The sequence below is a fragment of the Struthio camelus genome, chromosome 5 (genome assembly GCF_040807025.1).
Source record: "Struthio camelus isolate bStrCam1 chromosome 5, bStrCam1.hap1, whole genome shotgun sequence".
NCBI classification, from domain to species: Eukaryota; Metazoa; Chordata; class Aves; order Struthioniformes; family Struthionidae; genus Struthio; species Struthio camelus.
This window is the reverse complement of record NC_090946.1, coordinates 41,255,130-41,281,946: the sequence shown is the minus strand read 5'-3', so window position 1 is coordinate 41,281,946 and position 26,817 is coordinate 41,255,130. Positions and strand designations below refer to the sequence as shown.

The following is a 26,817-nucleotide window of genomic DNA, read 5'->3' as shown; positions in this document are numbered from 1 at the left end:
TCAGCCAAGCCGCTTTAGTAAGAAGAATCACATTTAATGAGTTTCTTTCTTGCAATTTCAGATGCTCAAGTACAGCTGGTAGAAATTCAAAACAGCCGTAAAGAACTGTGACAGACGGATACAAATAGTACTGCAGCTTAAAAATGATAAAAAACACCTGAAAAAAAGTCACACAACCCTCCCAAAAAAATTTACACTTTGAACCTAAGCCAGTTTTTGAAGATTCCCTTCTCCAGAGCTAGGATGAAGGAGGAAGAAGAGGAGGAAGAAAGTGCAGATGACCTTCCAGCCACAAAGGTCTTGAGCCAACGTTTATTCACCATGCCTGTGGTGGTATGTAAGGGGAGATCACCAAGTGCTGATTCTGCAACCACCAAAGAGATTCCTATGGAAATCCAGACCTCAGGCTAATACTGAACACAGAGTGGACCAACGAGCTGCATCAACAAAATAAAAACAAACCTCAAACTAAAAGAAATGGGAGAACCCCAAATAGCACAGATCCACATTTGTGAGGGGGGCAGGAAGAAAGGGCAAGAAGGGAGGTCTATACAGTAAATAGTTGAATGGTTTATGTTACAGATGACTGGCAGTTTTAAAGAGTCTCTTCCCAGCTCCATTGCTGCTCCAACCCAGACAGGAGAACTGAAAAGGGAGGAAGAAAAGGTAGGACATCATCATGGAGCATGCAGGATCAGAAGCAGCAGAGTGGGCACGCTCAAATAAGCCCCCTCCTCTTTTTGTAGTCCTCCAAGTTCAATGATCGCCGAGGGGCACCATCTTTTGCTGGTGGAGCCTTGGAGGTGATGGCCAGCGCCTTAGACTCTGTTGGAGATAAGAGAAGAGTGAGGACCGAAGTACATGAAAACTAAGGATTTTTACTTGTTGCTTTTATGACAACTTCACCATGAGATCACATTTGGCTTTTCTGGAAAACATCAGTTTAAATGTTCAGTTAATAGAATAGCCAGTTTACAGTTGTTTATTGTTAAAGATATTCAGTCCTGACTCAACTTGTTCATCCTGCTTACTGCCAATAAACTTCCGTTTCCTAAGAAAACTACTCTGCAGCACACCGAAATAACAATACAAACAGAGCTTTCAGGCCAAGCTCTCGAATTTCTCTGATAGGTCATTACCCCATGACAACAGCAAGCACAGGTAACAGGTAGAGGTACAGGTAATAAAGGGACAGAAGTCAGACCTCCTACCCATGCCTATGATGCATGCTTTAACCAAGCCCCACATTCTTCTCCTGTTAAGAAATGAGGTTGCACAAAGCAAGATGCCCAAACATTGTTCTGTCTGAGGAAAAAAAAACAAACAAACAAACAAAAAACCAGCCATACTTAAACCTCTACCTATATTCTTTCTCTTTCTCATATCCTTCTCTTTTCAGCCCCTTCCTGGCTTTCAGTGTCCATCAGTGCCCAGCCCTCAGCTGCTTTGTAACTCTTTGACATTCCTAATTCTCACTTCCCCCACCACTTCAGGAAGTCTGCTCTTGTTATCCTACTTTATTCTACACAATCTTATGTCCAGAGTTCCAATTTTCATCTAGTTTGGAAAGATTCAACTCTTCTACTTTCCTTCTTGACAAGGTTTTAAATCTTTGTGAATTCCTACAGTAGATCAACTAAATTGTTGTCCTCCAAGAATCCTCAGCTCTAATCCTTCTAGCAACACAAGGGAGTCTACACATGAGTCTACTAGCACTGCTACACTCCCATGCTTTCCCTCCATTAGAAAACAGTTTGCTCAGACTCCAAACTGTTCTTCCCACAAATCTCAGGCCCTCAAACAAAGTCAGGATCACAAAGAATATTTGGAACAGTCAGCAAGTTTAAGCAGGGAGTACAAGTGTGCTTATGGAGATAGTTTATAAACAAAAATTTGGGGGGGGGGGGGGGAAGACACCGAAAAAGCTATCTCTATTACCAAAGTTAGGAAGCAGCAACTTGGTAAGAAGCAGGTTCAAAAACTAGATAAAAATATTTTAACCACGTAACATGTGGACATACTATAGAACAGGACATAACAGATACCAGATGCTTATCTGGCTTCAAAAGTGATTAGACAAATTCATAGAGTAAGTATCAAGGTAGATATCAAGGCTTATTAAAATATAAGATTATCAGCTGTTCCTCAAGGATTGTGCGAGCCACAGATACTGTAGACTGGAAGAGCATATTGGGAAATTCTTTACTCCTTTTCTCCCTAGACACTCAGAGCAAGGATACTAGGATATACAGGCTTTCTGTCTAACATGGCATAGCTTGTTTCTTGTTTTCTTTCCTTTTTCTCTTAATGGACATCACTAGCACACATCCCCCCTCTCCTCAACTCAAGGTACTTGCCAAGACAACAAACAGAGCGCTTGCTCCCATCTCAAAGTCCACTACTGATTTGTATTCTGGAGGAACTGAGCTCTACCATAGTGATATGGGCGATTACCTTGCCATACACAACTGAAACACCTACCTGAGCTGGGAACCTGAAGATCAATCTTTACATCAAAGTCATGTACTTTAAAAAGATCTTCTGAGAGGTCACTGGCTGATTTAGAGTTCACATCTTTATCCTTCCCCTGACCCTGAAATAAAAACTACAGGTAAATCCACAACCCATATCTGTCCAGATAAGAGTAATTCCTCCCACTCCTGTCACATACATATTTAGTTTTGCTATCCTATTGCTAGAGGAACTTAATTTTCTCTCCTCAAGGAAGAAAAAGCTGTTCCTTTTCTGAATAGTGCTCCTCAAGATACTATTTCTAAAACTGAAGATGCACATCTACTGTTAGTCACAGGTTTCTAGAGTAAAATGGTGACAATGAGGGGTGGGGAAACGCAGCAGAGACAGAAAGGTGAACTTGCCTTACTCATGTCCTTTGGAGCATCTGGTAGTACACCAGATCCATATTTTGCATTTAGCTGTGCAAGGATGGCAGCCTGGACAGCAGGATCTCTGGACTGTAGCAAGAGGGAGAAGAGAGGGAGGAAAGAAAAAAAGAAAGAATTAAATTGGTGAAAACTATAGAAGATCACCCATTTGGTTAAGAAAGTGCTTATATCCATGAATCTAAAAACCATAAGAGGCTGTAGATCAGTTAACCAAACCTTCAGGATCTTGGAGACCATTAAAATCATCCAGATACCTGTGTAATGCATCCAACAGTGAGTACTGAATAAAAGTTATCCTCCAGAAAGTCTTCACTTAAGAGAAGTAAATTACTTTCTGATGTGGTTTGTTCCTGTGACTGATCTTAATGCTAACTTTAGATGTATTTGCTTTTAGCTAACAGTTCTGGCTGGAATACTCTACTAGAGAGAAGAAATCTTTAAAAGACTTCACATGGTAATAATAGCTGTATACCATAATAAAGCTACTCAACTATGATTCTTCTTTTCAATAAAGATTTAGTTTAAGCATTGCAATGAAATGCTTTTTCCATCTCTTTACCTTCTTGCATTTACACATATCTTGTGTGTGATGAGCACCAACGCAATCAATTTTTTGAAATACTGATATCAGAATCACATACAAAACACCAGAATAGACTTTAACAAAGCCATATTGTTTAGAAGGAGGAGCTAATCACTCAACTTGGCTATCCACCATTTATATAGCTATGGATTGCACTAGCAGTTTTTGCCACTGCATCACAGTGAAAGTTTGTTCAGCTACTTTATCCATCACAGCCTCAACATGCTTAGCCTCCACTCCTTGCCAGATCTTTTAGAATAAGTCTCAACTGATTAGAAGTGAAACTCACAGCTAAAGCAAGCTGTCTTCCCAATGGTAACTAAATTTTATGAGTAATTATACATACAAGAACTCACTACAGAAGCATAAACCACAGTTTCTTCTCCATGTACATACCCATAACACTTACGGCCTTCACACCTTGCTACAGAAAAGTGGATGTACTGCTTTTTCCTTCTTTTGGGAAACTGAGACCAGGATTTCACTCAGTTATACCTCACTCTGGCATCTGGAGTTTCAATAGCATATGGCACAGTTGGGAATGATTGTGAATATTACCCTACTTTTTTTCCTACTTTCTGCATTACATTGGTTTCTCTCTCTGCAAGTTGCCTCAGTTGGTGATCAGTTGCCTTCAGTATTACACTCACATTAGACACTATCGTGGGCTTGCACTGCCGCCTAGTAAAGGGGTCCATTTGTTGGTTTTTCATGCTGTGACTTTCAGCCTGAAGAAGAAAAGTACACGGGTTTTGCACAGTTAGCTACCTGCACCCTTGTAAATCCTCCCACAGCACCCCATACATCTCCCCATCCCAACTACATATGCTATTAAGGTCAGAGGAAAAAAAAGCAACAGCAGTACACACTAGAAAGAATGTCACATCCACAGTGCTGTTCTTCAAAGGGAAGACTGCCTTATTGAATATAACACAGAAAGTAGCTGTACAACTCTTAGGGTAACTGTTGGGCCTAAACTTCTGTTAACAAGCTTAACTCTTCTCAAATAAAAGCATCACCACAGAGAACAAAATATTTCCTTTACTGTTTTCTCCTCTGAAGTCTGGTTTCTGGTTCCCTTCCCATACAAAATGGGGATGCAATGTACTAAGTCATTATTACAGTCAGTAATCTCCTGATAATTAAGCTGATCAAAGAGATAAAGCTATCTTCTTATCAAAATATCACTTGATACATTGAAAGATTTTATGGGTTATTAAAAAGCAGAACAACTTCAGCATGCAATTATCCCCATTCACATGAATTCATCTCTTCTTGTACAGAAATATTAATTCAGTTTTATTTACCACAAGAGCCTTCTCAGACTCTACAATATTCCATTCTCTATTCCTCTGGTTGATGTAACTGCAAAAATAAATAAATAATTATTATTTAACAAGCCCTACACAACAGAATGCCTGACAACATTCTTGCAGCTTCATCATGCTCATGAATTCACAAATTACTCTTATTGCAACAGAACTGCTACCTGGGGGGTAGGGAACAGAGTTTCTATTTCTGGCTGTTTAACTGAATGACACATACAAGCGAGTGGAGAGAGGCAAACACTAGTAGAGCCATCATGATATGCACTTCAGGAATACATCATGCAGAAAAGAGGAGTCAAAACCTTGCAATTAACTCACTACTGCACTAGTTTCTCCTCACTGCGTATCCTGACTGATACTGTTTTAGAAAGTTCCCAGTAGCTGTTTCTTACCTGATTGCAGAAATATTTTTTGTTCGTTGACGATCCAGGGCCTCTGCTCTCTCCTCAAGTTCGTTAAGCTGATCTTGAATTTGCTTGGCCTTATCTTGGTCCCCTAAGTCCTCAGCCATGGCCTTCAACCAAACAGTAACTCATTAGGCATAACTCTTTTTGCATAGAGCTAGTCAGAAAAACGAAGGACAGATCTAGGAATCAACTAGCTAACCCTATTCCAGTTGCAAATGTTCCACACCTTATAGTAAGAATACAACAAGGAGCTAAATTGTACTTATATATGGAAGCAAAGAAAATAAAAGGGGGGGGAGGAGATAAGACTTCTTATTCCAAAACACTTTTGTAAAACCTTCAAAACCCTTGAAACTACTGAAGACTTAGGAACACCAGTCCCAGCATGAATAGGAGAAATAATCAGTCAGATGATTTAAGTTACAGCTTTGAATAACATTTAATATTGACATTACCAGCCCAGGAAGAGAGTGATTATTTCTGCAATTGTCATTGCCACTTACTCTGGAGAGTCTGAATCTCCCTATTGCAACATCAGACCAGCAATAATAGCTTACTACGCCACCTGGTGACAGCAGAGAGCAATCGCAGTCTCCACAATGGAAAGCTTACATATTTGTGCATAGTAAAATGGTGACCAAACCATACAGTTAAGGCAAAGAACATGAACTCTTTGTTTTGATCGTATTTGAAGCATGAATGGCTAGAAAGAGATCTACACAAACAAAAAATATGCTATATCAATCTTTATCCTCAGAGATATTTAAGATTGCTTCTTTACTTGACTTCTGGGCTTTGGCTTCTCAAGTAGAATACTCAAAGCCCTGTACTGTTAGGTCTATTCGTTCCAGGAGGCTTACACGTAAGAGCAGGTCAGTGGCAAATAAATACTTCAGCAATGCATTCTTTTCAGTATAAAGCTTTCCAATATAAATCACTGGGTAAAAGACAATTCAACACATGCTCTTTTTTCAGAGAAGAGGGGAAAAGAATTCAGCTTTCAAGTGTTACTTAGGGATACTCTGCAAAAAAGAAAATGAGTTTCTACAACAGATCATCAACTTAGGAGCTTCTTCTCCAAAAGACATGGAAAGGGATAGCTAGAGTAGCTGCTCGTAGTGAAAGAACATAATAGCTTAAACTGGGTTCTAAGTATTCTGAACCCAGCAATGAACCTTGAAATCAGCCTTTTAGCTGCATAATTAAAGTCAAGCTTACTGCTGACTACTGCCAAAATCCAGTTCAGCTCCAGTTCTTCAAAATCAAAGACTGCATTAAGCTTGCAGGCATCATCTCATCTCTCACCTTCTCCTTCAAAAGCTGAGTTTTCTTCATGGCATAATTTGGAGGGGCTTTTCTGAACCTTTCCTTCTCTTTCACAATCTGTAAGATACGAAGAAAACAGCAAGGATCTCCTGTTATTAAATGACTGTTTCGGTACTTGGACACTAGAAGCGACAGATGAGTGCCACCTAAGAAATGTACTTACTGCCACAGAATTTTACATGCTCTTTCTCTGCTGCATTTTTTAATTTGCAAATTGGTAATGCGTTAGAGCTCCATTCCCCTCATTTATGACCTACAAAAAACCTGACACTAATCACATTTGGTCAGTATTAAGCAAATAAGAAGCTACAGAAACCATGATAAATGCATCTATCATGACACTGTTAGCTTTTCAGAACTTGAAAACGTAAGTCATCATACTCAAGTTGGGAATTCAGACCTCTGCAGGACAAGTTCAAAATGAGGGAACAGGGCACAGGGGGTCGAATAAAGCAAGAGTGAGCACCGAACAAGAGCTGGATCACTGAGCTACTCTATCCAGTTATCTGATTTCACATTGAGCCTTTTTTCTTTTTAGTAAGCAGATACCATGATCATTTTGCTTTGGAAGAGCTAATGCTCTGCTCTGAGTTCCTGTTACCTCTGAGCACTGCCCTAACCTCACTAAAACACATTGTTTACCTCCTCAATGTCCTGATCATTGAACTTGTAGTTGAGGGCTTCTTTGATGGACACTTCCTTCTTGTTTATCTCATCTAATGTGGGTAGCTGCATCCCAGCAGAGAACATCTAAACACAAGTGAAAGATGTTACTTTCCACTTAAAATATCCTTAGCAAAAGGCTTCTGGGAAGAAACTAAGTTTGGCAAACTTACCGCTTCCTTCCACTTCATGAACTCACTTTCAGTAAATTCCTGATTTGAGACAAACTCCAAACGAAATACACGCTGATCACTGCCATGCCTGCAACAAGAAAACGTAACATCTCTCTCTGATGGTAGAGAGCTGTGATTTGGATCTATAGGTGTAAACAGATTTGAGGAATCCCAAATCAGGTTAGAGGCTGTGGAGGCTACTCTTTTGGCTCACATGCTATCCACTTTTAACTTCAAACAGGTCAACTGCTGTTTAGGAGCTTTAGACAGTTACCAGCTCCAAGTCATAGTGAGTCTGTAGGAGACAGTCATCCAGTTGTGGCAGTAACAGCTCCAGGAGGAGACAAACAGACCTATCTCACACCTAGACCTTATATACCGTATCCAGTGACCCACTGCATGACCTTCAGAAACATAAGACTCACTTTCTGCTTTGATCAGTAGTAACCACCTTTAAGCTGGACTGAATTATATGATGCTGAAGCCAACCCCTATCTAATTTCTCGTTCATCAGCAAGTCAAGAGCCAGAAATCCTTAAGGATTATATTCTGCTGAGCACTTTCTTTGGCACTACCAGCTAAACTACTGCTACTACTAAGCACTACTAAAACTAGCTGTCATGGTGCAAAATTCAATTTAAATACAAAGCTCTCTCTCCTGAGAGAGCAAGCCTTTAACAGCCCAAGAAGCTATTAAATATCACGATGCATTCAAGTAAGACTGTCTTTTTTTACTCCAAGCGTGCACCCATGTCCATTCTTCACATGTGTTCCTGTTTTACTCAATTAGTTAACATCTTGTCATCCTGGCTCACCAGAATGTTTTCTATTGTAACTATTAGCCTGCACCTTGTGATCTTTATAATAGCCATAAGAACAACTGACAAATCTGATGCTGTATTCAGCTTCCTCCCTCCAAAGTGCTGTTGATATTGTAACACAAAGGCACATGTGATTGTGTTTGATGCAAGTGACACATTTCTAACACCTAATTTTAATAATGGTGGAGAAAGATAGGAAAAAAAAAATATGGCAAAGCCCAACAGGTACATATAAACAATGCTGGGTTACCAATGCAAATGAAATGCTCAGATGTCAACACAATCACAGGTCCTCAGGTGAGACTTGCCATTTCACTATGCCTTCAATGGGAAGAACTTTCAGAGTGCCACAGCAAGACTCACTTTCTTGCTTAGCTTTCATCTCCAAACCACACATGGACCACCACATGCTATCAAGAGAGACATTGATTTATGAACTGTGAGGATTAGTTTTATATCTTACCGCAACTGTAGTCCTTTGTTTGTTCGGGTACCGCCAAGCTGGTAGACTTTTGCAGTCTCTACCACACCAGTTATTTCAGCGACCTATACCACACAGAAAAATACACGAGAGAGCGCGTGAAAGGGCGTTTTTGCTCCTAGAACATATTTAAGCCCTTTCACTAGAGATAAGAAAACTTAATCCAATTAACAATTCTAACTACAGCAAGGAAAGCAAGACTTTTCACTGTATATTATCAGGTACTAAATTAGTTGCTTCATACGTCACCTTTGAGTTGGCAAGTTATATTATCTGAAAGCTTGATGGAATTTTCATATGTTCTCAGTCTACCTTCCTACCAAGTGATGTGCATCTTCCTACATTTCCTATCATGTTTTCCATTAAGCACACAGGTTTAGTTAATGTATCTTCCAAATAAATTATACCCAGTGCTGCCCACATACTAAACACAGCTCCTCTGAGTACCTTTTTAAAGCAATTTTAGAGAATTCTATTGCATGCTATGATTGTGCAGTTGCAGCAATGAAGCAGAACAAAACTGTTTCTCAATCGTCATCTCTTCTGAAGAGCACAGATATACTAGAAATACTTTGTAAAGCAAGAACTGAGACCATGCAATAAGAATAACTTGGGAGCATTCCCAGAAATAAGAATTGAACGTTACTCATCCTTACTTGGTCAAAGCAGAATCTTGAACTCTAGTTTGCAAAACAGATGAAAAGGCAGGACAGCATGAACCAGAGCTGGAAGAACAGGCTTTCTTAGCGTCCTCTCTCTCACTATATACAGTGAGATATATATCCCTCACAGTGTAAATCCCTATATATAATGGTGTATAAATCACTATACATAGCAATATATCTATATATATATATCTCACTATATATAACCACATGGCACAAATCAGCTTGATTTAAAGGCCAATAAACTGTTTCATCTCTTCACCTAGCTAGTCCCACAGATGCATTTATTTTTAAAGCAGTCTCCTCCACTAAGCACTGATTATGCTTTCTGGTTACAATCAGTCTTTTCATACTAATTACCCAAATGGCCACAGGTACTTTTCCTGAGAAATGCTAAGTAGCAAATATTATGCCACAACACTACAAAATAACTGAAATCCCTTGGAACTAAACTCACCCGATAAACAGGCTTACTATTGTGATTTCCAATGCCAATACGGACAAAGCAGCCAGTGACTGTCTTGGCAAAGAATGGCATGTGACACCAGCGTTCCAGCTTGTGTCGCGATAGCCGTACTCGGTTGAGTTCTTCAGGCAAGGACACTGGCTGGGATTTAGGAGGAATTTCTTCTTTCCTAGTTTGGGAAAGATGAGAAGGAAAAGGAAAAAAAAAAAAAGAGACATTATCAAACAAAAGGGTCTTGAGCAAGGTACAGTGTAAGTGCCAACTATTTAAAATACTATTAAAGAGAATGACTGTAGATGTACAAATTTAGCATTCACGAGAAAAGGCCCAGTTCAGAGTCCTGATGAGTGGACTTCTTACCCACTGCTACCACAAAGCATAAACACTCAGATGCACCAAGGCAGTTATAGGCCAATGCTTCAAGAGAAGCTGGCACAGTTCCAGCTTCCTACTGATATGCCAGGCTAAAATTTGCATGGGTTCTGCAGCTACTAAACTGTAGGACTAGACCAACCTGTAAACAATTCCCACTTACAAGTGGAAGTCAAGGTAACAGCAGGGAAATGGAAGCTGCAAACCAGTTCATGATAAAATCCGTCCCAGCTCTGATTCAGAGGCCAAGGACCCAAATCTCAACGCTAAGTGTTCCACAGGTGCCCAGAGGCAAAGCCATCTGAGACACACTAATTTGCCCTCAAATAATCTCAAACAGTACATGTCCACATGAAGTGGATATGCGTCTTTTAAAATACACAGTTATAGTAATCACAGTATGGCGTTGCTGCTTACTCTTCTTCTTCATCAGAGGATGAGGATCTAGATGAGCGATCACTTTTCTCACTAGACTTATCATCCTCCTCCTCCTCTTCATCATCAGAGTACACTTCACTGGTTTTTAATGGCTGTTTCTTTGCAAGCAATTCAGCTGGGGGAGGGAGGAGAGAGAACAGAGACAGGCAAGCTATGATTTTTGCTGAAAGCGTCTTTTCAGAGCTGAAACTTTACTGTTCTAAAAAACAGCAGCACAAGCAGATAACTGTTAAATGTATGTTGGAAAGATGTGCCACATATTTAAATTCACCTGTAAGCTAGGTACTCCATTGTATATATTCAAGCAAATAAAACGGAGTATCCAAAAGCATCGTAAATCTCAACCGTACTCATCTTCAAACAGTTTCTCAATTTAACTGCAAGTAGCAATACAAGATGGGCATAACAACTGGATATACAACTATTAGGAAGAGACAGTTCACTGTCATCTTGCAAGGAAAAAACGAAAATCTAGTATTTGGCTAGAATAATTAAAACCCAGCAGAAACACAAACGGGGTTGCATCAATAGTCTGGCGAGAAGGACAAGATGATGTGCCAGTGAAGAAACGAGCAAATGCAATCATGATAGTACAATAAATATGGTTTTGACTTAATAGATTTGATAACAAACTTCTACGCGACCAGTTCAAACACGTGAAATGAATATTTCCAACTAAGTGCCACTCAATGGACTACAAAGAAAGTTTACTTCTCCCCCTTGCCCCTCACAACATTCCTTAGGAGATGTGAGGAAAAAATACAAATAAAAATAGACACAACAGTGCCAAATAATACCCTAGGTGGCCATCTTGGTCACAAGATCAAGGAAAACACAGACATGGAGTTCATTCACTCCAAAAATGTACCAAGGTCAGGCTTGTAGTGTTAATTACAAGTAAGTAGTAGCACTCGAAAAGTGGTGTTAACATCTCAAAAAATTCACAATCAATAGCAGCAAGTTCTTATACCTGTTCTGTTCTTCCTTTTCTCTCTTTCTGCTTTTAGCTCCTCCATTGCCTGAGATTTCTTGTCTAGTTTCTCATCCCGCTTTGATCGCCGCTCTTTGTTGTGTGACATGACCTGAAAAACATGCACAGAGAGTGCCTCAACACCAAAGTACAATTCATAAATTGAAATGAAATAAAGCTAAGATTGTTTGCACACTTTGAAAATTTTTTGAATGGAAATCACTAAAACTTAATTTTGAAATCATTTTTTTCAAAGTTTTTTGTTTTCCCAGGGGCTAGGTGTGAATCACCCTGAAGCGTATTTCTTTTTTCTGCTTAGCATTGAAAGCTGCTAACTTATTCCGTTTTCAACATTTCTGCCAGCAAGTTTTAGCCTCAAAATTCCCCCTCAAAGTTAAAAATGACTAGAGAAATAAAATGGAAGTACTTCTGTGACTAACAAGTCACAAGGAAAACTTGAAGATTATTATTCTCATTGGCTTTTCCTTCTGAAAGTCCAATTAAAGACCTCCACTTTCATTCAGTAGCAAAGGGAAGTCGGGAAAGTTCAGTTAAATACTTTATGCAGAAATAAAGTTCTGTGCAAAATCTGCAGTATGCATCCAAATCCAAAAGCTTTCTAATATTTTCTTTTACTAACAAGTCTACTAGAATACCAAGCAGCACAGAATGAATCTTCTATAATAAGCACTCGAGACAGTCATTTGAAATAAGTCAAAGTAATTTCTGGAAAGTGCTGTAGAACTCTGGATATTTTATCTACATATACATCTAGATATATATGTATCTAAGAGGGGTGGGGAGATGAGATTCACTCCACTTAACAGATGCCTGAGGGAAAATTCATCTCATACAGCTTGATTTAAATGCGAGACATCTATTTCAGTGGAAAAAAACATGGGTTGAATTGCCCTCTGGAGATGCCCTCCTCTATTGCACAGAGGGACAAGTGACAAAAAGCATAAACAACAAACTAGTTCTTAGACAGCTAAAGTTAGGCAAGATGAATCCCATCCCATGTTGGGAGCTTAACTGTCCAGGCTCTATAAATAGAGAAGGGAGTGATCTTAACATAAGAATTCAGCCATCTGAAACTACAGTTCAGTTACTCGGGCCTCACCCCAGAAACTGGTATTGTCCTTTTTCTACAGGAGGTAGAAAGAAACTATAGGAAGAAACTATCGGAAACTATAGAAAGAAACAACTTACTTCTGTTTCTCCTAGATTTCAGATTTCTCCTTCACACCCCCAGCAGTAGAAACTAAATATTAGTTCCACACGATGCCAAAAAAACACACCACCACACCAAGTAATTTCTGGCCTAATCTCTCAAAAATTTCATTTGCAAGTAAGACCAGAGTCTGAAAAGTTTGAGACAACGCTAGAAGATTGACTAAAATATAAGGAACTGCAAAAGCTTACCTTCCTGTTCTCATATGGAAGGATTATCACAGCAAGTATAGCTATAGTTGCAACTTTTTTACTTTGCGTTTTCATTGGGAGGAGTTACTGGAGCACCCCTCAGCAAACCATGTTAATCTCCTTTTAAAGGAACTCAAAAAGCTAAAGATAGCTTGAACACATAGATGAACCAAATTCTGACCTGCCCATCATGCTGCTTGACAATTCTAAGGGAAAAGGTCATGGGCAGGGAGAGACAGCATCCCATCTCTATTGACACAGGAAAAGGGTTTGTTAGTAAGGACGGTTTCATTTCCTACCTGGGATTCCTGGATCTGTGTGAGCTTTTTCTTCTCCTGTTCTTCTTCTTGCTTTTTCTTTTTCTCCTTCTTTTCTTTCTTTTTTGCTGTTTTTAGTTTTTTCTTGATTTCAAATCTGGTATCAGATGTTAAAACAAAGAGAGCACATGAAAGAACGCTCCTGCCCTGAGTGAGCAAAGCATCAAACACTACCTCAGCTTTTGTTGTTCGGAGACTGCAAGGAACACTTCCACTGCTTGCCCCAGACCAGTGACCCTTTAACCCTACCTGCTACTCTGGCCACCTTGCCCCCTCCCCAAAGAGGGAAAAATAAGATGAAGGGAAGCTAAGCACAGAAAAGTGCAGTCTTACAGAAGATGGGAGCTAACCTAAAGGGCTGAGGAGATCACACAGGACTAGCTACCCACTAGAAACCTGTCCTTACCCCATCTTCATCTTTGCCAGTGCAGTGACCGCAGCAGGCAGCCTCCAAATATAAGAACTATTGCACACCATTTGAAACTCCGGCTAAAAACTTAGCCATTTAAAGCCTACTATCATGCTAACTTTCTCCTGCTTAAAGTCCACCTTTCAACTGGCACTAGTTTGTATAAGAAAGACTGCAAAGCAGCCATAGCAAGTCCTCCCACAACAACTACAGCACATTCCATCAGACTCGGGCAGCTTCTGCAGTACAGCTTAGGCATTCCTCTTTCTACCTTCACTAAAATACATCACCCTGAAATCTCGTACTCAGCCACTGTATTCATAAAGAGTAGTGATTTGACCAGAACTATCCTGTGACAGATTCCACTGCAGCATGGACTCATTGCTTTAGTGAAGTGTGCACACGGACGAATAAAAGAAGTTTGACTTACAATAACTGAAATTCAAAATATGTTATCCATGAGCACACTATACAATCCACTCTTCTTCAGAATCCTTTACACCTGGATTTTGCAGACAAGAAACTGAGGTGCCAGACAAGCTTGTTGTCCTTTATGCCTTTAACATGATGCATAGCAGATAGAGCACAGGCACTGCATCACGTGATGTTTGCTGTACGCAGCCAAACAGATGCTTAGACTGTATTTTGAAGATTTGACTTACCAGAAAGTAAATAACTCCCCTCTCTACTTTAGTTCTACCTGTTACCCCCTCTACACAGAACAGGATAGACTTGTTTAAGATTAGATCAGTAACTCAAGCCTAGATTGTTTAGCTTCTTCCTATCAAGTATTCTCCAATTGTTCATTTTAAAAGGAAAAATATTCAGTTACCACTCAGCTGTGAATGCACTTCAAAAATATGATGGCCTATCTGATCTAAATCCTATCTTTCACCCATTCTAATCCTTTTGAGGAGAGCAGCAGACTAAAGAAAACACTGAAAGTAGTATTAAAAGCGCAAACAGTCAGAGCTCTTGTTATAGCTTGGAGAAATGGACAGTAACAGTTAATTGTACCGACACGATTCACTAGACAGATGCCAGTCCTCTAGAGAAATTTCTCAGTAAGAAGTAGAGAGAAAAGTCACCGAAAAGAAGGAAAAAAACTGCAGAAAACTTTCCCCATATAAGCCACAATTTTTCTGTTAGATACACTGGAAAGAAATATCTTTAACCACAATGGAGCTGGCTGACAGGACAGCATTCTAACAACAAAACAAATCATAATCCTGAGACAGACATCCAAAAATAAACCCTTGAAAGTGCCACGTCCAAGACCACCCCTCCCTATTTCAACGTTTCTCTATTAGGTCCCTAACCAGCTTCACACCCATGCAGAGGCAACCCTTGTGTTGCTCTGTGCTTCACTATTGCATTTGAGAAATTCCAAGCTCAAATCCACACTGCATTTTGTTTGAACTGTATTTTTCCAAAGTATCAATATATGACAGTCAATATAGGAGGAAAAAAAAGGGGGGAGAGAAAGAAAGATGTCCTACTGACTGTCTGGTATGTAGCATTTGAAGCAGTAACAACTGCAATGGTGGCTGACAGACCCACATGTATTCAACAACAGAAAAATGCCTGCTTGTGCAATACAGAATTCATGCTACATATTTCCAAATGAGCTATAAGAATATTTACACCAAAAAAAAAAAAAGAAGCTTGATTCACATTAGAGTGCTGACTACTTGCAGCCTTCATACTTAATTCTTAATTAAAAATACAAAAATGCTATGAACAGAACAATTCCATCTCAACTCCTCGCACTGTGCTATTTACGAAACACAAAAATTGAAATGTGCTAGCTGCAAGTCAAAGAAACAGCAACTTCAGGTAAATGTTATGAACCTTAAACTCTAACAGAAATGAGAAAAATACACGTTTCACACAACAGGAAACACACAGGATATGCAATACTTTATTGTTAATTCTGCTGTAGGATTTAGTTTCAACAGTTTAACTGAATAGTGCATTGAAAAGGATTTAATTAAAATATTGTCTACATAACAGCCTCTATGAACTTGCTATCCAATATCAACAGATATAAACTCACCTTCTCTTTAGCACTTCTCTCTTCTCTATCCGGTTAAACAACTCCTGCTCTCTCTCCTTCTCTGTCATTTGTTCTAGTCGAGCTCGGTCTTCCTCATCTCCCATCAGATCTTCCCCATAGCCATCATGGAACTCTTCATCTTCAGATGAAGAATCTGAATCTGAGCTAGACGAGGAGCTGTTGCTTTCTGAGTCAGATACTTCTCCTGAAACAGAATCACAGGACAGTCGGATTCAACAAGGGCAAAACATTAAGAGGGGGTACTACATACGAACACAAATTGGTCATAAGTAAAAACTCTCAGTAGAACAAGCTATTTCTGGGAGCCCTTTTGATTAGCGTTAAAGTCTTAGGATTAGATTTTTATGCCATCGTGCTTGTGTCACTTAGAGGTAGCTTGCACATCCATAACTTCACAAGTGTGTGTGCACCTCAAATGGCACTATGAACCACTGTCAATACTCCTCATTAGAGCAACCTGAAGGGCTAAAATTTGTTGTTTCAAGATTGCAGCAGTATGAATTGTTACAACCCAAGGTAAGGTTGAAACAGGCAACCCTCAGACCTGGCAAAGCCATGACACTAGCTGCACTACTGTAACAAGCCCTCCCCAATTTACACATCAGCTTAGGAAACAGCTATCTCCCTGTTAATATTCAGTCATAACACCTTTCAACTTGATCCAGATCCAAGTGCTTTCATTATCTTACCTAGTCAACTACATTACACCAAGTCACAAAAGCACAGTTATTGTGATTCTTTCCTCCAGTTTTGTCCTAGTCTCAGTATTTCTAAAAATCTTCCAGCTTTGCAAACTTACTCCAACTTTGCATGCACTTACAGGTAAAGGTTCACTCACTTCACACTTCAGGCTGTCTCAGCTGTGCTAAGTTACATAAAACTGCAGTCTTTATACTCTTTCTTAGCTTTATTGCTTTTCAGTATCAACTGAAATCATAAATAACCACCCACAAACCTACACAGTCATGATGAGAACAGGAAAGAAAAGAGGACTTTATCTGGCATACAACAGACTCAATGTTCATCTAAAAATACCTGGGACGGTTAAAGTCATGATTTTCCTTCAATTTCAACAAAAACCTGTAAGAATTTTGAATCAGAGCAAATACGGGAGATTATTTTACATTTGAACCATGCATGCTATACACCTTCCCCTTCATTGGGATAAGATGTTTGGAAGGAAGAGACATCAATGGGAATAAAAGAAAATGCAACTGACTACAGCTAGGTCAAGCTCGAAGGAAGAAAATAATTTTCCAGGAGGAAGTCAAATAATTAGATGTTATACGTTCCTCAGTTGAAACAGTATTGCATTTTTAATGGTGAACTTAGAGCAAGACTGTACTGAATTACATACTTTGAGGTCAACTTCAAGCCATGGAAAGTCTAACAGTCATCTAGACTACTCATAACAAAGGAAGCTCTTTGAAGATAATCTTTGACATCACCAGCTTTTTATTGTTCAGTGTGAAATGACATGACTTCCCTGAGAGTTGCACTGTAAGTAGATGCGCATGTGTCTTACCCTCTTCAGGTGCCGAGCTCTCAGCGGAACTGTCTTTATCTGAGCTGCCTGAAGAGGCAGCTTTGTTTGTCTGTTTCTTCATGGCTCCTTTCTTCTCTGCCTTACCCGCTTTTCCCTTCTTTTTGTTTTTAGACCCTCCAACAGTCCACTGCAAGGAAAGATACAAGAAAGGGATCATGAGATAGGAACATCACATCTCTCCCTGCCCCAAAACACTGGAGTAAAAATGATTGAGAAAGAGTTGAATACCTGACAGCAACAAGTCAATGATGTAAGGGGCGGGGGGGACTGAATAGGAATAGGAAACTTGTCATACAAAAGTAATTTACAAGTTTTTCATTAGTTATCAGCACAAGCCAAAAGCTGGTAGGACACTCCTTTAAAAATAAAGGCCTCAGAACTCAGGGTCTGCAATACCCAACAGAAAAAAAGAAATTCCTAGGAAAACAAGTTTAAATAACAAGTCTCCAACTGTATTTGTAAAGCTTTGCTTCTGTTTCCTACTATTAAACAGGAGAAGCAACAGATGTGCTTCCAAAACCAGTTAATTCAAGAGCAGATTCTAGATTTCATGAAGGCAAACCAATTACATATGATGGTGTTTCAGAAATCTCAGTTTTAACAAGAATACACAGTATCCGTATATTTCTATGCAACAGAACAGCGTACTCAAACTGTAGTGTCACTGATTGCATCTACGTACAGTGCACAAGCTGGAATCAAATCAGAATCACAGAAGCCAAAAATCAAATGTCTAGTCTTAATTTTCTCTAGCATCATATCCTCAATGAGCTTGGACTGCAGCTTCCAAAAGCACCACATATACCACCACATACATGTAGGCAGCAACTCTAAACATCAAGCACCCAGGAGAAGAGCTGGCATTTATCTTACAACATGATTTCTTACTAGAATGTTTCATTGTCCCAACTACCTGGTTAAAGCCAGAAGACAACAGAACCACTGAGGATTGTCTATGTATGATTTAAGTCTTAGAAATATTTTGTACCAAGCTACCTCTCCTAGAAGTTCTCCAAATGGAAAATGTTTAGGAATCAGACAGATAGTTTCTTTTTAAGTAAACATATTTAGAATATTCTCCTCCTCATACCTGTATATTACTCTCATCCTCATACATCCCACCACTTGTTCAAGTACCCAGTCTACTCAAGAAATATCCTAATTCAAATGAGCAAGCATCCTTTTGCATAACTGCTCTAACTGGAAAAAAAAAAAAAAGTCTTATATCTGACTTCAAGGGCATACAAATCTCAGGCTTCTCCCCCAACTCCCTTTCTGTGGCATGAACCAAACCCATCCCTCCAGCTAGTAATCACTGCATCAAATCTGACCTCCTCTTCTGCCTGATTAGGCATTGCCTTTAGAATATTTAGATATGAGAGTCCTCTGAATGAAATTCAACTGTTTAGTTAGAAGCTACTACCCAATCTCCTAATACCATAGGATTTACTACCTTTTGATCATTGTCACACTCAGTCTTGTACCTCCCACGTCTTCTTTAAGTGTCACCTGTGCATTCAAACTAATCAGTTAAGGCCAGGCAGAACATTTCTTTTCTGAGATGAATACAACCACCTAGTGGTAAGCCTTTGATTGGGGTAACTGCATAGAGCATGTTTTGCAATCTGTAATGCTGCACAGGATCAGTGATAAGCTCTGCACAGAAGGCAACTGACTGTACATCAGCCTGGGCTTGCAATCAAGTCTTCGTTGGCTTTCATGTTTTACTTGTTGAATGTCGTAACATACAAGCTACCTAGCTTCACCAGTATGGCCAATAATATTTCTAGCTAACTATGCCCATGTAAATTAGTTAAGAACAAGCTTGTACGCAATCTGAATGTGCTCAAAGCTCAATGTTAAGGAATCACCTCGGATGTACTAGAGATCAAGATAAGTATATTTTTGCTACTCCTTCAACAAGCTCACCTATCATTAGCATACCAGTGGTAAAACAAAAGGGAGAAAGTGAAACTAAACGTTTGGCAAGGAGGAGCAGATCCCTCCGAGGCAGGACAGGTGCTTCCTCCCAGAGCTCTGCTGCTTCTCTTCTTTTCACTGTTCCAGCACTGACTTCTACCTTGCATCAGCATGCTGTTTAGCAAGAAAGAAGCATAGAGAAAGCCATATGACATCCCCACAGCTATACCAAGACCTTGACAGGCCATGCTGAGATAAAAGTTGAGATCAGATGAGAACAGCAAGATTTAAATGGTTAATAAAATGTTTAATAGGTGTAGGTACATGTGCCACAGATCACCGTCCTCAGTCTTTGACTCACAAGCAGTATCGTGGCAAGAACCTGAAGCCTGGAAGATGGGACTGAGGAGAGAACTGTGTGACACAGCCTCTTAAATTAAAAAGTCTGCTCTAACGTAGGAAATTTCACTTTGGTTTCTACTCAAGATAACCTTATCCTGAAGGTTTCACCATTCTCTGTTTACGCAAATGACCCCTACACCTCTGAGGTAAAGGAACTGGTTGTCATCTCCTAGTTTCAGTGCAACCACAAAGCCAATTTCTTCCCCATCTATCTCAGGTGCGTCAGGGGTCACCCAACTACAGGTCTCTCAAGAACACTCGGTCGTTCCTGCTGCCACTACAGGACAAAATAAGGCTTGAGCAAGCCTCGAGGACAAACAAATAATTAAAACTAGTGCTAGGGCTAGGGCACAGTGCTAGGGCTCTTAAGCTCATGGTTTGCTCTGCTGGGTCAAGGTAACAATATACAAGAACCATCAGCTGTCATTCGGACACCGAATGACTGCTCTGTATCATACAGAGCAAGACTAGCTAGCATCAGGCTGCTTCTTACAGCAGAGAAAGGTAACTGAGATTAGCAGGTCTGGGAAAGAGACAATACTGGAAAACCACGAGTTGCTTGGCAACCTGCTGCCCAAACCAGAGTTTTGAGCCCCTTCCTCATGCTCTAGCACACCAGCAGGAATGAGAAAGGCAACAATGTGCTCGCATGTCACATCAAGTAAAAGTGTGCACCCAGTTATGATCAGCAGCATTTCTTAACTCTGTTTCTCTTCCTTTCATGCATCTCAAACAGCAAACAGTAACCATAGTTTCCAAAATCTGCCCTCTACTGCAGCTTCTCTAGGCTCCCTCTTCATGTTCCACGCAAGCAAAGTTGGGCAACGCTTTTGATGACATGCTCTCTGCAACCGTAACACCTCCTCTGAACAGCCCCTCTATTCACCACTGCCTCCTTGCGCACCATCTTTACCTCTGTGGTTCCAGACACAGCAAGTTAATAAACCCATCCAGAAGCGTTCTGTAACATTGCTTTCTGTTTACTGTTTGGTACTATTGAACAATAGAGCTTTATGGTTCAGTCACAGGAAGTAGCCAGAAGAGCATTTCAGTATTTCCTCTTGCTTCAAAAGTTCACAATACTAATTACTTAGATATTGCCCAAAGAAGCACAAGTTATGGGCCCAGAATGGACTGCCAATAACAAAAAGCAATTAGAAACCAGACAGGTTTAGAAGTCAATTTCTGCAGAAGCAACTACACACAATCACTGAATTAAAAAAAATTAGCAAACTTCACACACATTTCCACTGGGGAGATGAAATGAGACGGGGGGTGGGAGAAGAGAGGGAAGACTGACACAACAACACATAGAGCTTGACAGTCTGACAGTGCAGAGTAGAGCAGAATTGTTTTGCCCCTGTTGCTCATATGGTCAGTATTTTCTACTATCCATACAGTACCTAATTGCATCATCCATCAAAATTTTCCTTTGCAAGTAGTAGGTATTCTCCCTGCTTTTTCTTCAGTCATCTATGTGCAGAGATGCAGAGCTGAGTTTACCTGCCTGTCCTTGCCATATCCTTCCCTCCTGGATCTGCCTTTTATAAGCAGAAGGCAAATTACAAGCCACAATATCAAAGCAGAACAGGTCCCTTACTGACCTGCGGGCCAGATATACTTACATGCCATGTCATCATGACGACATAAGAGCCCAAAGGTAGAAAACATTAGACCAGCTTCCAAACTTTCACCCGTTCTTCTCCATTAAGATAGAGAAAATAAAAGGCAGTCCTCCAGGCAAGTCAAACTGCAGCTTCAAACTGACTGAAGACAACAGCAGGCAGTACAGATATCAAGATAAGAAAGTGTTTACTCTTTTCAAGGTGTCTCAAAGCTGGGAGAACTCCAGAGATAGCACTTCAAGAGCTACAAGGAAGAAAATATTCTCCCGCTGCTACTACCAACCAGCAAAGATTAGCTGGGCTAACAAAGGTCTAACCATTTCTCTAGATATTAGCCTGCACCTTACTTATACTATTACAGCTGGTTCCCAGGAAAAATTGCTCCCTGGGTACAAAGGAAATGTTAATTCAGTGAAAAAACACTTACTCTAATACCTACATCAGCCTATTTCTGGAGTGCCCTGGTCCATGCAACAGCTCTTGCAGACTCACACCATGTAGTTCATGTCCCCAGAAGTTAACCCCACCCTAGCTTGCAGTTTGAAGAAAAAAGTTACCTACAGATCAAATTTTATACCTCCTATTTTGTTCCCACAGTGCTTCTTTCTGCATGTTAGCCTTCACACAGTTAACGTGCGCTATTCAGATTTGTACTTGCACTTTGTGTGTTGTGGGAGGAAGGAGGGGGGAAGGGAAGGAAGAGCATTTCTCTCTTCCATAAGGAAAGCGCAACCATTACACATGTTAACAGTTAAAGGAAAGTCTCCAGGAAAAGTCAAAATTACAAAGCATGCAGCCTATATAGCTGTGAGAGAAAGATTACAGTGCACACTGCTTCAAATTTCTTAAGCCTGAAAAATGCATAGCAAAGACCTCACAAGACTGGAGAACCCACTCAGTCTTGGAGGCCTAAATAAGCAGTGCTATGAAACAAAAGCACAGAGGGAAGACATTTACCACAGTACTCTCTACAAACCCACAGAAGGCATCCCCAAAACAGAAGGAACACATGCATTTTTCTGCTAATCTGTGGTTACCCAGAGTACTCTATAACTTGAAAAGCACTAAGTAGATTTAAAGTCTTAAGTCCTTTCCTTATAATATAGGCATAAAGTCTCCTAGGCAGGCTGCTATTCAGGATCATCTTACTCACTAGCAGCATAAACGCTGTCCATCTCTTCCTCTACACCCCAGCTCTCAATAAGATCTTCAACTATGCTGTTTCCTGTCAACTCCACACATTTGAAAGCAAAGGCCTACACAGATATTCTTCACTAAACTCCAGCCTAGTACCAAGCACTCATGATCTAGCTTTTAATGTCCTGTCTTTGTGAGACACGATATGTAACGCTATCACCCTATAGTTCTTGAACAGCACAAATAAACCTTTTGCAATCATACGGTCAACATCAGCACGAGTAGAAGGATGCAGAGACTCATACCAGCACGGCTAACAACAATCCATTCAGGAGAAACAAATAAGTTTTTAGTCTAACCTACGCTGACATTAGTGACGCTGCTGCAGAAGTCATCCAGGCCTCGTAGCACAACAGAAAGAAGTCTATTACAGAGAGCAATGATGGCAGGATAAGAAAAAGAGCAAGAATCCAGAATTAACCTAACACAGGTAAACAACACGATCAACACAATGTCTTCAATAAGTAATAAGGGTATCTTTTCAACAGACACATATACCTCCGGCACAACAGCTCCAGTGGTAATTTGGCTAACAAACTGGTTACCCTCAGCAGGCTCACAACAATTTGGCATGGTGAGCTGTTGGATGGTCATGGCCACATTCTTCTCTACAGATAAAGGAATCATCTCTCTCCACATCTGTGTCAAGCTTAGCACATCTCCCTCGGAAGGCGGTGCTTCTTATTGCAAAGTCCTACAGTCACTGCTAGTCATCTGACCAACAGTTCACAGTCAGTTAAGTCATGTTTGTTCCATGGACCCACCAGAAGATGGTCCAGAGCATCCTTCCTACCTCATTGCCTGCAACTCATTTTCAATCCCTTCCCCATATAGATATATGATTCAGACCACACGGGTCCTTAAAATTTTACATAGGCCAGCATCTGCATCATGAACACCTGATGTGGCTAAGAGCTTTCACAGAAGTGTATTCTTACAGTGTTACATACTGTGTCTCACAAAGATCTACCGAAATCACTTGGGCACCACCATATAGATGTGGCACGATTTGTTTCTGCAGCTATTCCATAATTCTAAAATGCATCATCTTCTCTACACTCTAACTCCCACCCACCATCACCAACTTTTTTCCCTATGAGAACAGCAAAACACAGCATTTGGCCACTGAAGCAGAGATTTGGGCTCCTTTCCTGTACATGCAACATAACTACCCTGGAATGGTTAGCACTTGCCAGGAGGCACAAAGGATGTACACACTGCAATATCTGCGTGGAAGCAAGTGAATATGATTAAGTACTTTTGCCCAGGGCAACAATTCCCATGTTTTTGCCTCTAGGTCCACATCTTGCTGCAAGTCCAGTAAGATCATCTCAACTTTTAGAATACCCCTCCCCCAAAAGGTTAAGCAAACTTCAAACCAGCCACAAGAACACCGAGCAAAACCAAAGTTGTTCAAGCAGGAACACTGGGAAGTTTGTCCAGTCTAGGTATGCATACAACTGAACGACTGGCAGAAGCAGAACTGTCATAACCCAGCTCATCTCATCCTACGAGAAAAAGCAGTTCAGAATGCATAGTTCAGGCACAGGAATAGAAGCAAGTGCCCCAATTACCTCTTCTCTAAACCTTTTCCTCTTGCTGCATGGAAGTTAGAAAGAACAGAGTATCAATTAGAAATGACACACAGATTAGAAAAGTCAGAGTATCAATTGAACATGGTGCAACAGAGACATTACTTTCTATGCGCAGACCTTGCAAATGCAATCAGAAATGACTTTACAGTCACTCGTTTTCCGGGCAAGAACAGAAACATTGTCATAGTCTACATATAATGGAAAGGTTGACCTTATTTGTAGTTTTGCAAACTGAAAAAAAAAAATTATTTATTCTGTCAGTTTTCAGAGATAAACACAAGCCATAAGACTATCATCAAGGTGCTCTCCACACTTAAGTCTACATTTATAGACAAGTTGGTCTCCAAGCAGCTTAAAAATAAGCTGCGTGCTGGCAGATCAGAACACACCAAGTGACAGACCGAGCAGTCACCCGTTAACACACCTAATATCCAGCTCATTCATATCTTCCTCTCTCCTTATGTATGAAGTATGTATTAGATACAAGTCACTAAATGTAGTAACAAAACATCAGCTATTCTTTTTAAGAAGCTGACTGAAACAGTTGCAAAAGTATTTATTTCATATATCCCTCAGTAAGAAAACTATACTGTCACATTCTTTACAGGTGCTGAAGAACTCCCAAAAGCTTAGCACTTCATAGTTTATCTTTGACCTGCACTATTGGTTTTCAAGTTGCCACAAAATAATCTTTCCTGTAGTTTCAGATGAAAGAGGAGAGAGGAGAAAAAGGCAAAGAAAACCAAAACAAACTTCCTTGTTACATTTTTAAAAATGGATGGAATAAACAACCTCTCTGTATTGCATGGTAGGCTCACAGAGATGTCTCTAACACTTCAAGAAAACATTTTTATTCAAGAAGCTACGTGACCAATTTGTCAGTTCTCTGTTTTAACGAGTCAATTTCAGTTTTCACTTATAGATGAAAGCAGGCACTTTTAACTAGCTCTAGAACCTAACACCAAGAACCCATAATAGAAACATATCTAACAGCTAAGCATTGCTACAGAACAAATGGACAAAACCCTAGAACAAAGTAATTCTAAATTCTTGTTCTCCTCACTTTCTTCAAAAACACCAATAAAAATACACTCTGTTGCACGTTTGGATGATCAGACAAGCTACTTCAAAGTAGCTACTTTGATTCTCCAAGAGCTCTAAGTAGGACAGTTTTATTGCCTCTAAAATAGTACCACCTGTCTTAGCCCTTCTCTCCTTTGAGGAAGGAAGCTCTCTTCTAAAGCTCAAGAGAGAGAGGTTGTCTGCTAAGGGTCCAGCTTCAGCAACTTTGCTGCATCTTCAGCCACAGAAGCAACACTAGTTGCAGGCAAGATCACCAAACCGTTCAAAACATGGGATTAAACATGAATATGGGATTAAACAGGCAATCAACTCTGCTATAGACATTCAGACTATTTTGTACACAGTTATAATTTCTGGCTTGTTAATTAAAAGAAAAAAGTATTTCTGAGTACACTCCCCCTGGGCTTAATGGGCCTCCATCAGTTCCACTGAAGTCAGCACGCTAAATATACTTTCACTGCTTAGGTATGCTCAGACAAGTAACCCATAGTAAATTCAGTGATAACAAGACAAACTCACCTCATCATCACTATCTGATGTCTCAGAGTCTGAAGATGCTGTAGGTTTGCTCACAGGTGGTTCCTTCTCTTCGGAGTCACTGCGTTTCCGTTTGGCCAATGACAAGAGCTCCTAGTGTAAAAAATAAATAAATAAAAACGTATTTTAAAATGATGTCACTAGTTTACCAATTTGGGTCAGCACATATACACCTTCTCTGTGATATTTGAGCACGTCTCAGTAACACGATTATCCCCACAGACTAGGGAACAAAGACTACAAATGTTTTTAGACATCTACGTGCGCGTATACATATGTGTATATACACACACACACAATTTTAATATAGATGAATGCTAGAAAAGGATTTTGAAGATAACAAAACCTAAGTGTTACTGTCATTACTTTTTTGAGATGAACATCATGACAAGTTACCTTCAGATTCATGTCCAGGGCTATAGTGTTTGGAGCGGGCAATAAATTAAGAACAACCTAGCTACACTGTGTAGCATTAACATAAAAAAGCCAAAGGCTTTTTTAGCCTAAAAAAGCCAAAGGCATGAGACTCTGAAGAGTCTCGTGCGAGCACCCTAAATCTTTTTAAAAAAAAAAAAAAACCTGACACGTTTGTAGCACCCTTTAAACTTTAAAAGATACTTTGTTTCTCACGTCATGGCAGATACATTTAGTTAGTCTACTGAATTTCTTTCAACATCCCCTAAGTACCCGAGAATGCACTTAAAGCTTTGGATATACACATAGCAGGCATCAAGCTCAAAGTCTGTCAAACTAAATAAACCTGTTTCCTTCAAAAGAAAGCACCCTCAAAGGCAACACATAGCAGCACAAAGAACTAAATGGCTCACAAATAATCCCATCAGCTGCTTCTTCAGATGACAGCAGTAGTAGCATAAAATCAACACGTTTCTGAAGCTGCATTACTGTCTGCATAGTCTGTGAAACATGCCATATTCTTGAAAATTTATCTCTGGGGCTGATGAACCTGAGCTGCAAGCAGAAGCCACACCAACTTCTGCAGTCTTGGGAAGACAACACTAGATTGGCTTACATGAGTTGTACAACTGGAAGGTTATCTCCACAGCATTATGGATTAGAATTTAGCATCTCAA

At 40.0% G+C, this 26,817-nt stretch overlaps 1 protein-coding gene across 1 annotated transcript in view; it reads right to left on the bottom strand.

The window, feature by feature from the left end:
• The window catches only part of RTF1 (RTF1 homolog, Paf1/RNA polymerase II complex component), a 28,782-nt gene continuing 1,965 nt past the window's right edge, over positions 1–26,817 (bottom strand). The window contains exons 2-18 of the mRNA XM_068945913.1: positions 25,709–25,819; positions 17,347–17,494; positions 15,801–16,005; positions 13,318–13,432; positions 11,597–11,708; positions 10,606–10,741; positions 9,808–9,985; positions 8,668–8,750; positions 7,384–7,471; positions 7,190–7,297; positions 6,527–6,604; positions 5,207–5,328; positions 4,794–4,851; positions 4,137–4,214; positions 2,877–2,972; positions 2,482–2,593; positions 1–825 (exon numbers count right to left, since the gene is read on the bottom strand). Of these exons, the coding sequence (XP_068802014.1) occupies positions 719–825; positions 2,482–2,593; positions 2,877–2,972; positions 4,137–4,214; positions 4,794–4,851; positions 5,207–5,328; positions 6,527–6,604; positions 7,190–7,297; positions 7,384–7,471; positions 8,668–8,750; positions 9,808–9,985; positions 10,606–10,741; positions 11,597–11,708; positions 13,318–13,432; positions 15,801–16,005; positions 17,347–17,494; positions 25,709–25,819 (1,935 nt within the window). The 3' untranslated portion in view covers positions 1–718. The remainder of the gene's footprint in view (positions 826–2,481; positions 2,594–2,876; positions 2,973–4,136; positions 4,215–4,793; positions 4,852–5,206; positions 5,329–6,526; positions 6,605–7,189; positions 7,298–7,383; positions 7,472–8,667; positions 8,751–9,807; positions 9,986–10,605; positions 10,742–11,596; positions 11,709–13,317; positions 13,433–15,800; positions 16,006–17,346; positions 17,495–25,708; positions 25,820–26,817) is intronic.